We start from the raw sequence: 19,037 nt of genomic DNA, 5'->3' as shown, positions 1-19,037 counted from the left end.
CAATTTTCCATTAGTACCACATTGTTACGCGTAATAACTTACAATATTTGCGAATGTTTCATATTAGGACATATCTGCCCCCCCCCATATCCCTGTTTTCTAGGAACTCCGAATATTTGCCAGGTATAAGGCTATCACAGTGTTTTACAGCCTTAAAAAAAATATATCTATATATATATAGATATATTCTTATTTTTTAAATAGCTACCAATATGGATACCTGGGAGCTCTCCATGTTTGACCCAGAGTCTCCAGGTGAAGCCCTTCTTCTCTGGGTCATTTTCTTTTTTTCCTCCGTGAAGAGAAGCAGCGTTTGGCCATTGCCGCTCCCTACCCACTTTCTGCAGGTAACCTAACTTGGGAAGTTGCCGGGAATATTAGTAGGTCAAAATGTTACATCTAAGTAAACCCCTGCCCAGTATCCACTCCCAATTAAAAGAACCACTTTTTAGCCAGTTGAGATATTTGGAGCTATGTTTTTTTTTTTCTGGAATTCAATTCTTCTGTATGAAAAATACTAAACACTACCATGGGTTATGCATCATTTTTAAAACATCCCCGTCAGAAACATAAAGTTAATGTTTCCATTAATTTACAGAACCAAAGTTATTTGAGACACATACTGTAATATGCACGTCTGGAGCGTCAGCAGGCAGGCAAAAGCTATTTACTATTCATTTACTCACCTGTGCCTCCTTGGCACCTTGGCACGCAACAGGACACAAAGACCATGCAGAGAAAATGCATCAGACTGTAGAAAACCATTTAAAATACCATGCTGTGCCAAAATATGTTAACATTTTGTTATATAAAAATATGTTTTATATCTAGATGGATAGATAGATAGATAGATAGATAGATAGATAGATAGATAGATAGATATACTACAATACATGGACAAAATTATTGAGACATCTGACTATTACACCAATAGGGACTTTGATGACATTGCATTCTAAATACATAGACATTAATATGTAGTTGGTCCTCCATTTACAGCTATAACGACTTCCAGTCTTCTGGGAAGAATAGATTCTGGTTCGTTTCTGTGGGAATTGTTGCAAATTCATCTAGTAGAACATGTGTGAGGTCAGGCACTGATGTTGGACGGGAAAGCTTGGTGTGCAAATTCTGTTCATCCCAAAGGTGTTGGATGGGGTTGAGGTCACGGCTTTGTGCGGCGGGTCAAGTTCTTCCACACCAAACTCGTCCAACCGTATCTTTATGGACCTTGCAGGCAACATTCTCCTGGCATCAACCCAACTGACTGCCAGAAGCGTCATCTGTCACTCCACAGAACCCATTTCCACTGCTCCAGGGTCCAGTGGAGTGTGCTTTACACCACTTGATCTGACGCTTGGCATTGTAGTTGGTGATGTGAGGCTCGCATGCTGCTGCTTGGCCATGGAAACCCATTCCTTGAAGCTCTCGCCGCACAGTTTTTTTGCTGATGTTAATGCCAGTGGAAGTTTGGAACTCTTCCTAAACGCTTCCACATTCCAGTTATATCACAGATGATGAAATGTTACAAACTAACTTATTACAAAAGTGGCATTCACTACCACACTGGAATTCACTGAGCTCTTCAGAACACCCCATATTTTCACAAATGTTTGTAAATGCAGATTGCATGGCTAGGTGTTTGATCTTATACACCTGTGGCAATGGGTCTGAATTCAATAATTAAGAGATGGGTCACAAAACATTTGTCCATGTAGTGTATATAAGGCTCCTTCAGACAGAAGAAAGTTGCTTTTTACCCGTAAAGTCCTTTTAAGTCAAAGCATAGAGCAGAAGATAAGTAAAACAAGCATATATCCATATAATCTGCTGATTCCCAATGAAATAATCAGCATAAAATGTAAAATTCTATTCACATTAGATTTAATGATGTCTACAAGGAGCTGTACAATTGTGGTTGCATATTTGCCTGGTTTCCCGACTTTGTCAGATCCATATCCCCCAAAAAGTCATGTCCACCTGTGTCCCCTAGGGGAGTGTGTCAGCCAAAATTTCCCATCTTACATTATTATTAATACCTGATTCCGCTATCGAATTACATGGAACAATATAAAAAAAAACCTTTATAAAGATTAACCATGATTTTGCTGATGTTTGTCCTAAACATGTTTTAATAGAAATGATTGAGACAAAACCACTTAGTATCTTTTGTCTAATCAAGCAAAAAAAATGTAAACATATAGTATTTTTTTTCTTTCATATATATATATATATATATATACATATATATATATACATATATATATATATATATATACATATATATATATATATACATATATATATATATATATACATATATATATATACATATATATATATATACATATATATATATATATATATATATATATATATATATATATATAGGAAATCGATTTCCAAGATATTCGGTGATATATGGTTTATTGTTCAGCTGTCGCTTGTGTTGTCTTGTTTATTGTTTTCTGGGAAATATCCCACAGCACTAGCCCCCTCCATCTCTGTTGGGGTAAATGGTATAATTATAACAGTGATGCACTCAGGAGTCATAAAACCCCAGCTAGAGAAATGTATTCCGCTCTCAGATCCTATGGTGCCTCTTACTAAAATGTCTTAGCAGCACTCAAAGTCATAGCATCATGACATGTAACACGTGTTAATGCATCCTTCAACATAAGAAATATCGCACAGTGCACTATTTACTTGGCCAGAAGCAAGGGGTTTACATTCGCAGCCATTAAATCAAATAATTCACATTTTCGCACATGGAGGATCTTGACATAGAGGTCCAAACCAGTGCTAATTCATCCGAAAATTCTATAGCAGATGTTAAATAATACGTTTTTCATAAAGTTCATGAAAGTGCAAATATGCAACAGAGAGGAGGAAAGAGGAGAGAATTAATTTGTCTTCTTCTTCAAATCTCTGGATTTTTCAAGCATAGAGCTGATAATAATGACCTATGGAAATGAATATATAGAAACACAGAATCTGACAGCAGATACGAACCTTTCAGCCCGGCTCCTCTGCCCGCTTTCCCAGTTGAAGCAGACTGTGTTTGTCTATTATCGTGATTTAGTTCAATATCAGATTGAATTTAATGACCAATATATATGCAGAAATCCAGATCATTCCAAAGGGTTCATGTAGTTTTTTGCTGCAGTCATAGTTACTTTATCCAGTACAAACAAGTTTACATAAAAACAAGAATTTTAATTGAACTGACCACAGGGCATATTCTTAAGTAAGCGAAATCTTCTCCTTTGGGCTTGTATTCTTTTAATAGTGGGGCCAATTTTTGGCCCCAGGTTGACCCTGCTACATCATTCTGGTTAACTGGAATAAAACCTTCCAATGTAAGCTCTGCTTTAACTAACAGAAGGACAATAGGAGATCATAACAGAAAAATAGCCAATATACAGTGATGCGTAAAAATGTCAATTTTTTGTAAACTACATTCTTTTTTTTTCATTTTATATCTTATTTTCTGTCTGAGGAATTTGGACGGGTCTGTTAAAGTGATTGCAAAAACACACAAAATATTAAAGTTGTTACATTGCAAAATGCGTCTGAAATGTTTCTTTCAAATTGGTTTATATGTACTTTTGGTGAACTCTTGAAACGTGAATCCTTAAAATCTGAGAAGAAGATTTAATTTGTTTTTGTATTTGCAAAAAAGTATGAGATAGCTGAGGTTATCATATGTATCTAGGGTTAGGTAAAGTATAGGATCCAGCGCATACCCAGGGAATCCCATTCAATAAACATCTATCTAAGGCATAAATATTGGGGATTCCGTCACACTTTATGGCCATCTATTGCTTAGCCAGCCACTACGTCAAAGTACCCCAAGTTTGGCGAGTCCTATCTAATTTTTTTCGCTATATTGCTTACCAAAGAGCTGAATCAGTGGGACTGCACAGCATTTTAACCCAAAAATATTTTTGTTACAGAACAAATAGGTCTTGAGGTCATCTTTAAATAAGTCTCTTTAAAAAGGAAGTGTTGGCGCAGATGTCTTCTAGGTAGGGAGTTAAAGTTGAAGGAACTACTTAAGTAGCAGAAATTAATATTTTGTATGTGGTTACGTGTTAAATCCACAAGCTCTGGCCACTGCATTGAATAGAAAAGATAATCAAAATCTTTTATTGATACATTCTCTGACAATATCACAGGGCGTTTTGGGAAGGGTGTTTCACGAGGTTGGCACGTAAGCAGAAAATACTCATTACAAACAGTAGAAAACATACATGCTTTTTGTCACATTGGAGTCCACGGAGTGGCCCTCACAGACTAGGCTCGGACAGATCCCCAGAGGTGGATTAAAATCATGGTCACCACACCCCACGTTCCTGTCGACAAAAACCCTAGTCACGGGCAAATGAATAGAAACCAAACACAAACAGCAGAATCCTCCGACAGAAAAAGAAAAAAATAATAAAGCTGAGATAGGACATGCATTCGGAGACAGGAGACCCCCAGGGCAATAGCCAATCACATACCAGATCCTGCCAGCCAATCACGCTCAGGAATGGTCTGCGTTGCTCACACAGTTTTTGGTCATTAAAGAAACCTTGTCTTTTGTTCATGAATTAATGAGGGGGAACCAACAAACAGAGGACCGGGGTGGAAAAAATAAAGAGGAATGGGTGAACCATATGAGGAGTGTGCTTTGACATGGAAGCCGATTTAGTGAAGTGCTCATAGCTGGGGAGACAAGTGTCACATGAGAATAACCGCCACCCCCCAAAAAAAAGACAAAATTAATACAAAAAAGAAGAAACATGAAAGGGTAAAGGTTTGCATGTAAAAAGTTCTCAGAAACTGTACAGAAAGGTCTGAGTCTGATGGTCCCGAGAGAGGCGGAAGAGCCCGGGTAACTCCTGCTCACAAACTTGCTTCATACGGGGCTTGGCACCCATTGCTTGGTCCTAGGTCTTGAGAGACAAACCAGGAACAGTTCAGATGGCTTGGATGAAGCAGCTGTCCCCAGTCCTCAAGGGCCGTGCAACTTCATGTCCCAGTAACTCCTCTCGTCCCATGATTGGCCGCTGCGGGAGAGGCACTGGGTGGAAGGGGAGCAAACCGCACCACACGACGTAGTAAGTGAAGATGCCTATATCACCAAGTTGTTATAACTGACGTATTTCTTCTTGGTCGCTGGGCCTGCCAAGATGAAAAAAACAAGATGTTTGTGGACACATAATTATAATTGTAGATATTCTGAGAACATATGCTGAGGTTTTCTTTACTGAATGGAGCAGTACTGTGTATACACAACATGCTCAATCATTTTTAGGTCCTCAAAAGGTTTTCTCTCCTTAAGCACCAATCTAGTGACTAACCTGATCTAATATACTGAGATACAGAACCTTTGCAAGGACTGCTGAATACTTAACTGCAATATTGACTATTCGTTATTTGGTGAAAAAGGAAGAAATCAATTATTCTACTACAGAAGCTCATTGGATAAGGTTTTTCTTAGTGTTGACTGATTGGATGAGCAGTATAACTGTACTGAACCTGTACTTGTACCCCATGATCACCCACAACATCCATTCCCTTCCTACATACATATATCCAACATCACCTTATACTAACAAGGAAGGGGCAAGGACATTTTTGCTAGAGAGTTTTAATATTACTGGGGAGTAAGGAAGGGGGACATGACTGCTGGCCTACACCTAATGGCTTGTCAGCGTCCCCTGTCCTTATTGGCTGAGCCTTGCAACTTTGTTGCAGGCCCTAGGGGTTAAAGGAAGGGGAAGGGGGATCATCTCCCTCTTTGCGTTCCTGAAGCTGCCACAGCACCTGTGATTGTCCCGCCCTCCCACCCCTAAATTCATCTGTCAGGTCAGGTTGTTTTTTCCTGTTTTCTGTCTCTCCGTTTTTATTGTCACAGCGGCGGTGTTGTTCCCCCCCTGGCCAGCACTTATGAGTTCGTTATCTGGAATTTGCCCTACGGGCTTGGGGAGGCGTGTCCTGAAGATGGCTGATGGCATCGGATGGACTAGGACTCTTGGTGCAAGTGGTACAATAACCGCCTATCGGGCCCAAAAGGTTCGGTAGCTGGCGGGTCGTTTAAGTATGTAATTAATGTCATTTATTGGTTTATGTTCTGCTGGTCAATAAATGGGGGGAGGGGATGTAATAAAGCTGTGGCCTATGCCCTACCCACTACAATTGTGTCTTGTTTCTTATTTCGGGTATTGGGTGGGTATTTTCTTCGGGCTATAGGCCTAAGCAGTCATGTTATTTCTGTTAGTTATGTTATGTGTTAGTATATAGATCACTTGTAACCTCCTATTAGTCAGAATGAGAGGACTAACATCTTTATTAGAAAACCTAAGGTTTTAGGTAATACTTCTTTATGAGACATATTGATCCAATTCCCCAAGCACGAGTGGAGTTTGCAGTCACTGCGTAAAACAATATGGGCTTTGGGAAATATTAAACCTCCTGATGCTCACCTAAGGCTTAACACGATTCACAGGCCCTGCTTGGTGCAGTGTGTGCTTTCAACACCAAGTAATATATTATGCCCATCCACATTATTACATATTACACCATGAAGTCACCACGAAGATCTCATGTAAACCATAGGTGGCTTGTGACATCTTCAATTCAAAAGAACAATAAATAACATGGAAGAGGATTCTGACCTGTTGGCTTCATATCACATGATATGGAACATTACATATAATGTATCAGATACTAAGTTAGAATTCTATCCCATACATGTCAGGTGTCTTGCTTTGAAACCCCAAATCTCCATGCTTCCTCCACTAATGTCTCTTTTTTTCCGGGAGTTCAGAACGCGTGCTTGGTATGAAAGTATCACTATGTTTTACAGTTATAGTCACAATAATGTGTACAGAAAAAAAGAACAAAATCCATCACATATATGGGATTTTATCCAGAGGATGTCACACATCCAAGCTACTGGGACATTATCCTGTGTGAGAACCTTCTGTTAAATGACCCTCGCTTATAATTCTATAACCAGGGGGCACAAAATGTATTATTATCCTTACACGGTTAAATTAATAGCTATCAATAGGTCACAAAGTCACACGAAAAGCCCTGGGCCTGATCCAAGCCTCTAATCACATCTCTTATAATAACAGTATTCCCTTTACTCGCATGTAACGTTGGGAGGTGTCAAGGAAGGTTCTGAAGTCATACAAGAGAAGTCCAAGGTCTGAATAAGGATTGGGGCTTTTACAGCAGGACAAAAATGAGCAGAGTATTTGAACCTAATGAATCTTATCTGCTGTCAAATTATATTTTTCTACATTTGTGTAGAAAAAGTCTTAAACTGACGACTAATAATTTAGTTGAAAATGATAATCCATAGGAAGCGAAGCCCATGAAACAGGTGAGGACATGGGATTTAATCTGCAAACGGATTAAGGTGTGAACATCTTTTTTTAAATTGACATCAACTTCAACCAAATACTCCATCTTCCGTTTGGTTAATGCAACAATATCCATTTTTGCATTTATATGGCTATTTAACCCTTAAATTGATGCACACTTGACTTTTTTAATGATCTGCTATAATCCTTAATTGTCAATTCTTGTCAACATTTATGGCCATGGCCATTAAAAATATCCCGAATTAATGTGATAATAACAGCCATGTCTGTCTTGGATATTAATAGAATCCGCAATGGTGTTTAATGCTTTTTGAACACACAGCAAAAGGTCACCAAATTTGTTCCTGTCCTCGGTTAGCTGCATTAGGTACAAGCGAGAGCAAATAATCTTCGTGACAAATTCATATAGTGAGTGACAAACACAGACAGCCGAGGGATTAAATATCTGACATTCTGACTAGTGACATCTTCAAGAGAGTGCAAGACTCTGCCTTCATTATCCAAAACGTTTGCTGGGGGCTCAAGTTTGACCTCAAATCCATGTACAATAAGGCGCGTGACACTTGTATGCTGCATAACAGCATCTAATGAAGAATATTGTGAATTATTACAAGCAAATTATAAATTGGATATATTAAAATGTTCTACAGACCAGAGGAAATCTATGAATGTATAATCAAAATCATATTAAAAACATTTATTCTAATTGTTTTACTTTGGCAAACAGATGCTACCAGACACTGGTGGTATTTGGGAATTGGCTGAAAGAGGTGCTTGTTTTTTCAATAGCGTATTGGCTCGGATATAGGCCGCCCCCGTATATAGGCCGCACCCTAAAAGTTTGGTGCTTTTTAAAAGAAAAAGTTTTTTTAATAGACATGCTGCCACTCTGTCCCCCCCCCCGAGATATGCTGCCACTGTCCTCCCCCCCCGAGATATGCTGCCACTGTCCCCCCCGAGATATGCTGCCACTGTCCCCCCCCGAGATATGCTGCCACTGCCCCCCCCGAGATATGCTGCCACTGTCCTCCCCCCCCGAGATATGCTGCCACTGCCCCCCCCGAGATATGCTGCCACTGTCCTCCTCCTCCCTCCCGAGATATGCTGCCACTCTGCCCCCCCCAACTTACCAGAGCAGACTCCCGGGTGTCTTGCGGGGCCGGCGGGGGACATCTACGCAATACGCTGATGTGCCGGCACCGGAGGTTGTATACGCGTATTGCGTAGATGTCACCCGTCTGCTCTGGTAAGTCTTGGGGGCAGAGGTAAAACGCATCGTGCGGACGTTCACCGGCTGCGGCAATGCTCATAAACAACCTCTGCTGCCGGCACGTCTGCACGATGCGCTTAGACAATCTCCCGTGGCGGCACCCCCCCCCCGTGGGAAGTGCTGGCAGGGGAGGCTGTCTGAGCGTATCAGAGAGTAGGATACAGGTCCCCTGCACCGCTGCGGGGGATCTGCATCCTAACCCTGCTGCCTGCCAGGCGCCCAGAACTGCATGTCCCGGGCGTCGGGCGCTAGACCCGGAATATAGGCCGCACCCCCACTTTAAAGACTTAAAGTGGGGGGAAAAAGTGCGGCCTATATTCGAGCCAATACGGTAATTGGGTTCAAATCATTTAGGAGATGACTTGTGGTACTGAATGTATTGTAAAACTGACTTGATAAAGTCCACATTCTCCCATTTGTCTTTCTTTAAGAGGAACATTCCCTCTTTGGGATCCAAATTCCCCTATCCCACTTTCCTCCCCTGATGTCCCTCTTCTGTAGGAGCTCAGAATGTTTCATGAGCATGAAGGTATCTCAGTGTTCTTCAGCCCTAAACATCACAATAATGTGTATATGTAAGCATGTTAGCTTTTCATGTATATACCGTTCTAACCCATGCTGTTAAGATGTATAATGATCTTGTTACACGTTTTATAGGAATAACATACCTACACGCACCTACAACTTAAAAACCTGAGGATTAAATACTTTATAATGTACCTGCTACAGTCTTTATCGTTTTATGATCAACCATAAATATATTAAAGAAATGACTGCACAGTATGGGGAAATATGACACATTTTTGTAATCGTTTATATAAAATATGATGAGTCTACATATTCTGGCCGCTATATAAAAAAAAATCCCCTCCTGTTTTCATTCCAAAAACCTTGTCAGTTTACTAGCGAGGATATGACTTCCTGGAAAGAAGATTCATTTTCCTCCCAGTTAAAATTCTCTATGTACCTGCGGTTATGCCCTGATTATGGAAACCTGCTTAAAATGAGAAATGCTTTTACAATTCGAGTCATAAAAAAACAAAACAGAATTATGCATAAAAATGACTGCTATTTTGTGGATTCCCACTGCTTTTCCACTTGAGTGTCTCGGCAGGTTCGTCAAAACTATACAATTACAAGCGCTTTTGGAGCCATAGGGACAGGCAAACAGTTCGATTCTAACACATTCTTGGCCTGTTTGGTAGAACAGAGGTTAAATCAGACAGCAGGGGGGCATAATGTAAATAAGGAGTTGGAAGCTATAAAAGAGGTTTAAACTACTCACACAGCTTAGAACATAAATCCAGCCTTGCACTTCCAAAGTCGTGCAGGCGAGGATTTGCAGGCGGCATGCGTAATTTCGTCATGAAACATTCATAGCGGAATTAAAAATGAACTAGTGTTTAGGATGATCCCTGTGAATAAGGAACACACAAGCTAGCGGAGTCAATGATATCAGAAGTCTTTTACTGATCTAGGATGGGGCATTTACCAGTAGGCATTGCCGATGTGCCCTGGTAATAGCATAATAAGTGGCAGATGTTCTGAGGGTCATTTAACAGAGATAATGTTCTGAGTTCGGATGGATTTTGTTTCCGACTAGACCTAAACATTAGTTATTGGCGAGCCAGACGGCTAACATGCAGACGAATGTCAACGTAGCTGGGATGTGAGGCATGCTCTGGACAAAATCCTATGCGTTAGATAAGCAGGGTATGAAAGTTTATGAATTCCCTAAGCTCGTCTGAATGAACAGATGGGAGGTTGTAATAGCGTTTGTCCTCCTAGACAAGAAGGGTTTATTGCCGCATTGAGCCAGTGCTGAAATGTATTCATGGATATTTCCGTTCCGGAGCTTCCATTCTGGCCAACAGCTGGAAGAAGACAGGAATTGATAGGACAATTGTGCAGAGAGTGGATGGGGGCAGCGAACTGTGTCTGAGTTTGGAAAGGCACTTCTAGACTGCCAGAGTTTCACTGCAGTGTATAAATTTTACCCGGAAAAATGTCGCCTGACAATTGTAAAAGCCTAGAAACCAGGAATGTGTGATAATATATATCTGACTATAATCTTGGCCCGAAGATTAAGTAGCTCATAATTTAATAATATACGTGCCCTGGAGTGTCTTGATTTATGAGCTGGACAACCGGACTGGAGGCGACTAAGTGGCCCTGGCACTTTAAGGATATGATTGCGCGCGTGTTATATTTAATACTCTTGCACCCCCCCCTCCCGATTGGAGAACCGTGCCTCTTCTTGAAGTACTCCAAGAAGTAATTCAGTAGGATTATGGAGAAAGAGAGGTGCAGATACGCTTCTCTATCTCCACAAATCTGTCAGCAATATTCTGGCCCTGTGGAGCACTTCTGCAAAAGGTCGGAGCCACAGCGTGCATCATAGAGACCTCTCCCTACACAGAGGCTCCGCCTTTTTTGAGGAAGTGCTCCGGGAGGTTTGATTAACAACTGATAGCGAGGCGAAGCAGACGAAGAAAGAAGACAGAAGAAAGAAGAACAAGGGAGGCACGAAAAGAAGTGCAAAAGGTGACAAGGACACGTAGGGAGACATTGAGAGAGGGCATCAGGGATATTCTTGTGTGCAAGGAGGTGAGAGTAGGTTCTCACCTTATTGAGAGTGTGCCTCGACGTGGCGGGTGAGCTTAATTATGCTTTGGCCAATTCATATAACCAAAACCTCTCATTTATATTATGTTTATATATTTGTTGCCAACTTTATTAGGGTAAGAAGCGCAGACAGTTTTTGTTTTTTATATTCTTGTGTGCGCCAGGGATGCAGGAGACACAACCGCGTTTCCGGGAGACGTGGGACATCTGCTCTCACAGCATGCGGCTGTGCATATCCATACTCTGCAGCACCTGGATGGTCATCAATAATAGGGGCCTATCGGCAATCACCCCACCATACATTTGCCCTGTGAGCCAGATAGCTAGTCCAGGCTTACCCTCAACTGCTATTTGGGAATCTTTCTGATCGCGATTGCAGACGTTTTTTTTTCTTTACTAATGTCCATTGTATCTGCAAGATTACATATTCTAATTCATAGGGTGGCTCATATCACATGAAACCCCAAAGCTTAATTTAGTGAAAAAATAGGCACCTGAATTGACCATTTGTGATTGGAATCCAGAGAGCTATGATTAACCAGCTGCATCGCACGTTGGAACACTGCAGGGACAGGGACATTTACACATATAACTAGGGTATTTCTCCTATTTAAATCTCAGGGATAAAATACCCCACAGGGAAATATTCATATGCTTCACCGCATGCTGTGTATTTTTAAAACCTTTACTTGGAGAGAGACATTATTCACCGACTCCAGAATCATTTCACACCTTCCTCTTCTCTTTGCACCTTCTAACGTCACAGTTATTTTTACATTGAGTTTTACAGCTTCTTTTTTCACTTTTCCCCCAATTATTTGCATGTCTGCAGTAAATCATTTCTTATTTGAATCAAGTAGGAACATTCTTCTTAGCGTTCTCTCTATATCTTCTGTGCCAATTCCAGACTCCTAAAGCAGGAATCATTGTATGAAAACATTTATTTTTTATATTAAAGTGGACCTGTCATCCAACAAAGTGAAGGCAACAGGGTCCGCTGCAGTGAACTATGACATCATATATACACACTGTGCTGGAAAAATCACTAGCAAAGGTAGAAGTTATACTTATATGAATATTACTGGTGCTGGTTCCTGGTACTTTGCAATATGGCTTCCTGGAGACTGCATGCTCGCTCTCACTGACTTATGTTGAATTCGAGAACACTGTATCTGAGATTGAACTCTTCCAAACTCTCCCGTCTGGGAATCAGGCAACTTGTAATGTTACCAAATTAATAAGCCTCGCAGACTTCTATTTACTGTCACTATTAGTAACAAATTACACTAATGTAGAAGGAGATCGCCAGATGAACATATGACCCTGACCCCTTCCTCTTTTGTTTCTGTAATGACCAATCATTCTTGGATAGTGAAAATAGGTAGTGGAATTAACACAAAAGTCCATTTTATGGTCATAGAAGGAAAAGAAATGAAAAATCTCAGCTGCAGTGGCAGCAGCATCACCAACATGTCCAATTCCCAATTTCTCACACCCATGCAGAACAGCATCAATAGATCCACTGGAACAGCAGCCATTTGAGCATAGGCCCTGATACTTTGCTGAGTACCATGCTAGCTTTGCAATGTCAGACTAGCGCCTTTGAAATTGTCAAAAACCACCTGACACCTTCTGTCCCAAGGTGCAAGAAAAGTCTGTCTGCCAGTGTCTGCTCTGTGCTCTGCGATGCTCTACCATCCCTCTGCATCTCAATCTCCCCCGTTACTCTGGGGGATCCATTTTTGTTCCTTTTCCTAATATTTAGGGGGAGTCAGTCCTATACCATATGGCTGGATGCGTTGTCTGCCAGTGCCGACCCTGTCTCTTCTGCTCAATCACCTTCCTTACTCTGGGGATCAATTCTTGTTCTTTTTTCTAAAATTGAGGGGCTGAATGTGTCTGTCTGCCAGTGCCTTCCCTGTGCCCTACCTCTGCTGCTGCAGCTCAGTCTATTTCCTTACTTCTTTAATCCCTAGCCTCCTCTTGGGATGTCATAATCCAGCTATGCCATTAAACTCAGTGCCACTTCACCCACCACTCCTTCTAATTAAGACCTGTTTCAGAAGGAAAGTTTTGGCATGCTGAGGTGTCTCTCACTATAATTAACCCGCAGAAATAAAAACAAAAGATCAAACGTATTATTGACCATGTGGTCGAACTCTGTACACGAAAGGAGCCACACTGACAGCTAGAATTATAAGGCTTGAAATATCACTGTTCTCTGGCTTGATAGAGAGATGGCTAGATGACAGCTTTTAGATAACAAGTGATGAATTGAAAGTCACAGCACAGTAATATGTAGCTGTTGGTCTAACAATTAGAGCTTGGAAGAGCGAGAAATAATGTTTTTTTCGGTAATGATAAAGTGCACTTTTGAGATTTTATTCTCTATGTCCAATAATCCTTCCCTTACTTGGCTGATGCAGTAGGAAAGCGAGAGGAAATTAAGGTGTCCTTTTTATGACACATCTATTCTGTCTTCCATCAGCAAACAAACAATATCAACATTAATGGGCAAATTACATAACCGCTATTGCAGCATTTGAGCATCCCATGGGAGACAAAAGCTGCCAAATCGAGCCACTCCCTGTCTTTGAGTAACAATTACCCATGCCCATTAGAAGGGATTTATTAATGTAGATTACGTTCCAACTCCCTAAAGAAATAAGAGCCTGGTGTGTAAGAGAGATTCTTACGATTCTGAATAAATTGTGGGTTTCCTGTCTTAAAAGATGGCTTCTACGCCAATAGGAACTGTCCATAGCATTCCAAATGCACATGAATGGTTCTATCCATTAACTCATGGCAGAAGAAAGACAAAAATTACCAGCAACTACCGGTTTCCTAATTTCCTCTGGGAGATGCATACAGAAAGATGTATTAGGCAATAGTGTTAGCTCTGCGCATGATGACACTCTGGATACAAATACGTCTAGGCTATTCCTCCTCCAAACAGCTGAAACTAGGAGGTTTCTCATGAGCTCAATGGTGATACTAATTTAACGTTCAAGTTAATTCACTTTGAAGAGAGCAGTACTAGAAGATAATCCTGAAGCCTGAGCAGTGGCATGTGCCTAAAATTTATATTAGCCGCATAAACATTTGGCATCCTTTACCCCTCAATGTGTGCCGTTGTTAATGTTAATGGGGACTTGGGCAAAAATGCACTGGTGTCCTGTAGAGGTCACCTTAGTAACATATAAGCCATGGGCAAGTGTGTTTTTTTCAGCTAGGTCTTAAGGAGTCCGCTATGCAAATACTTTACTATAATAGTGCAACAAAGTTATTAAAACATAAGCACAATCTACAAAATAAAATTTCCAACTCAACAAGTACCATAGTAGCAGTATTATTAGTTCATAAAGAAAGGCACCCACACTATTGTCTAATTACTTAATTGTTCCGTCTTCAAGATCTGAGCCAACCTGTAGCCCTCCAGGTGTTGCCATGCCACAATACCCATGATACTCAGCCTAACGAAGCTGTAGTTTACTATAACAGCAGATAAACAAATATTAAATGTAAGTACTTGTGCCCATGTCCAGCCAAAAACCCTTTGGATATAGTAACATAGTAACATAGTAACATAGTTCATAAGGTTGAAAAAAGACCAAAGTCCATCAAGTTCAACCTATATACATATTGTGTCCCTACTGTGTTGATCCAGAGGAAGGCAAAAAACCCTTATGAAGCAGATGCCAATTGCCCCATACCAGGGGGAAAATTCCTTCCCGACTCCAAATATGGCAATCAGAATAAATCCCTGGATCAACGTTCTGTCCCTATTAATCTAATATCCATAACTTGTAATATTATTGCTTTCAAGAAACACGTCCAGGCTCCTTTTGAACTCTTTTATTGAGTTTACCATCACCACTTCCTCTGGCAGAGAGTTCCATAATCTCACCGCTCTTACTGTAAAGAACCCCCGTCTGTGCTGGTGTAGAAACCTTCTTTCCTCCAGCCGTAGAGGATGTCCCCTTGTTATAGATACAGTCCTGGGTATAAATAGGTCCTGGGAGTGATCTCTGTACTGTCCCCTTATATATTTATACATAGTTATTAAGTCCCCCCTAAGCCGTCTTTTTTCCAAACTAAATAACCCCAATTCTGATAATCTTTCTGGGTACTGTAGTCCTCCCATTCCCCTTATTACTCTGGTTGCCCGTCTTTGAACCCTCTCCAGCTCCACTATATCTTTCTTGTACACTGGTGCCCAGTACTGTACACAGTATTCCATGTGTGGTCTGACTAGTGACTTGTACAGGGGTAGAATTATTTCCTTGTCGTGGGCATCTATGCCCCTTTTGATGCACCCCATGATTTTATTTGCCTTAGCAGCAGCTGCCTGACACTGGTCGCTACAGGTAAATTTACTGTTAACTAAAACTCCTAAGTCCTTTTCCATGTCAGTCGTCCCCAGTGTTTTCCCATTTAATACATATTCCCAGCCTGGATTTTTCTTCCCCATGTGCATAACCTTACATTTATCTGTGTTGAACCTCATCTGCCACATCCCAGCCCAAGCCTCCAACCTATGCAGATCCATTTGTAATCGTGCGCTGTCCTCTATTGTGTTAACCACGTTACAGAGCTTAGTATCGTCTGCAAAGATTGATACTTTACTATGCAATCCCTCTACAAGGTCATTAATAAATATATTAAAAAGAATAGGACCCAAAACTGACCCCTGTGGTACCCCACTAGCAACAGTCACCCACTCAGAGTATGTACCATTAATAACCACCCTCTGTTTCCTATCACTGAGCCAGTTACTTACCCACATACACACATTCTCCCCCAGCCCAAGCATTCTCATTTTATGTACGAGCCTTTTATGTGGCACCGTATCAAATGCTTTGGAAAAATCAAGATATACGACATCCAGCGATTCACCCCGATCCAGTCTTGAGCTCACCTCCTCATAAAAGCTGATCAGGTTAGTTTGACAGGACCGATCCCTTGTAAACCCATGCTGATATGGAGTCATACACTTATTTTCATTGAGATACTCCAAAATAGCATCTCATATCATAATCACAATCAACTTTAACCTGCAAAGCAAGCTTTCTCTGCCCTTGCTAAAATGTACACCAACACACCCCAAAAGGGTTAATCATTTCCTTATATGCCCCAACACAAAATACTCACGAAAACAAAACAAAAGAAGAAAAAAACTACTGTTGGATGGGGTGAGATAGTGATGGGACTTTTAGTCTTCGATTCCCAATATTATCCTAGCTCTTCATGCAGAGCCACAACAGTACGAAGCTCCCATTGCATATATACCCACAGGCCATAGGACCTGCTCTCACTACCCTCCCCTACTGCTCGGGGACCCCACAGAAGTCTCTGGCTTCTGCCCCCCTCCCCCCCAGTGAAGAAGATCCTGTATCATATACAGCTTGTAGCCATGGAAACCACTCATTTTTATTTACGGTTAAGCATAAGATGCTCTGGTCACAGAAAATACACAACATTTATTCATATGTCTGCTTTCCTACATTTTTGTTTATGTTCATGGTTTAGTTTCATTCATTCTGCTCTGGCGGAGCCAGCCGGATGATCTGTCAGTGAAAAGGCCCCTAAGTGGGAATGGACTAAGTATCTTACACCACGAGCATGTGAGCAACTTGTACCATACTGCATAACGGAAAGGGCAAAAGGGGACCTGGGGGGGCAGTAAAAGCCATATATCACATGCTCATCAGTGGCTGCAAAGGAAAAATCCCATTCACAGAGTGTACATCTATTGGATCACATTCAGCGGGTGCACACCTAGGAGATCACATGCCATTAGTGCACACTCGTATGATCCCAGTGAGTGAGCGTAAACTTACAAGATCGCATTCAATGAACATAACCAGACAGGATTTCATTCAGTGAGCATACACTCTCAGGATCTCATTCAGTATGCACATGCTGATGAGATCTCATTGAGTGAGTGCACATTTGCTGAGCACAAGCACACATTTTCGCCTTCCATATGTGCACACTCATAGGATTTCATTAAATAATTACAAGCAAATGGATCCAGTACAGTAAACGTAAGCACACAATGTCTCATTCCGTAACTGCATACCCACAGGATCCCATTCCGTATCTGCATACACACAGGATCGAGTAACAGCATATCCATGAGATTCCATTTAGTACATGCACAAACTGCCAACCTCTTAGGTCCTATCTTATTGCTGCACACTCAAATAATCTAAATCATTGAGTGCACACTTAGAGAATGCCATACATACTTCCTTAGGGCACCCACTGAATCCCATTCAGTAACTACATACCCACATTGCCCCGTTTGGTAATTACATGCCCACAGGATTCATTAACTATAAACCAACAGGATTCCATTCAGTAATACACATAATCCTATTCATTGAGTGTACACTCAATAAATGCCAAAACATGCCTATACAGGACAACCATGCGGCATCTCACACCAAGGCTTTTACATTAGTTAAAGCCAATCGACACATGAATACTGTCCCTAAGTGCAGAACATGGATCATTGCATCATCTGGTTCTGCCAAGGACACCCCATTTGATCTACTTGTTCCCTTGTACACACAGCGTTCTATACTGTCCACCATTGCGTAATACACTCTACATATAACAATTCACCACTAAGTGAGAAGAACACATACATTGACAGTGTTGACACATCGATAGTGATTTTTTATATTTTGTTTAGAGCTCGGTGTATCTGCACCTTAAACCTCCCTTCAATTTATTCCATTCAGTAGATTAATATCACCCTGTGTCTTGAACCATCCTCCCATTCCATTCAAACAGTCTAGACTCCAAATGACATTTAATTAGCAGATACTAGATCAAATCAATGTCACAGAGTGAGCCCTGTACAGCAGCTCTTCCCTAACAAGCTCTCCCGATGCCAATTGCTTTATGGAAGGAAGCTGCTGACCTCACAAGACGCCGCTTCACTCCTTGCCATCGAGTGGGGACAGCAGGCTCACACTGTCACATGTCACAGGGCATCGGGGACTGTGACAGGCTCTCAACGTAGACTAGTGTCCCTGCGGGAGGAAGGGTCGCTTTGCATTAAATCTCCACTAGATGAACAGCCAGGCGTTCTGTATAGAGCAGAGATTATCTCATACGGGTTTCGCTTATTATCTGGCTAAGGATAGCCATATGAACACAGGTCTGTTTGCCTGCAACGGGCACGGAATCAAAGCGTGGCACGCATGGAATTAAGAAGGTCTTTCACCTGTAACAATGTGTGCAACACTTTAATAATACCATTTGCAACATTTCTTGAAGCAGATCCATCAATGTTTTGTGCCAAGATATTTCTATGATTACATTCCAAAGTTCTTCCAATCAACACCATTCACCTTTCTGGAGAAGCACCTCAAATCCCCGTAATGATATACCAGTCATGAAAAACAAATCTGAAATACCTAATTATAAGCACATTGATCCTTTTATTCAAGTGCAATTTTAAAAATGTAATCGGTATGTAAGTTGCATTCTGCTTAAGACTGTATATCAACAGTTCATGTGACGATACATTATTTTATTTGAAGTTAGGTTTAACGCCCCTTGACTTTCATACGAGACAATCTGTAATTGTCAAGCTATTCCGTACAAGAGTTTCCTAAAGGAGGTTGCGGGGTCCATGTCATCTAACCAAACCCGAGAACCTGCCCAAAAACATCTGATAAGAACCTAAGCACGCAGTCAAGGTGTCCATGCAGTTGGGTACTAGAGTTATTTGGTTAAAACAGTTG

General features: G+C 41.1%; 1 protein-coding gene across 1 annotated transcript in view; it reads right to left on the bottom strand.

Annotated features, from left to right (window-relative positions):
* Positions 1–7,745: 7,745 nt before the first annotated feature.
* The window catches only part of LOC149285465 (metabotropic glutamate receptor 7-like), a 168,879-nt gene continuing 157,587 nt past the window's right edge, over positions 7,746–19,037 (bottom strand). The window contains exon 10 of the mRNA XM_089495381.1: positions 7,746–7,966. Within this exon, the coding sequence (XP_089351507.1) occupies positions 7,746–7,966 (221 nt within the window). The remainder of the gene's footprint in view (positions 7,967–19,037) is intronic.

The sequence above is a fragment of the Sceloporus occidentalis genome, unplaced genomic scaffold (assembly GCF_023333645.1).
Source record: "Sceloporus occidentalis isolate IW3139 unplaced genomic scaffold, rSceOcc1.0.p SCAF_79, whole genome shotgun sequence".
NCBI classification, from domain to species: domain Eukaryota; kingdom Metazoa; phylum Chordata; class Lepidosauria; order Squamata; family Phrynosomatidae; genus Sceloporus; species Sceloporus occidentalis.
Note: the sequence above shows the minus strand (reverse complement) of the source record. Positions and strands in the feature narration are given on the sequence as shown.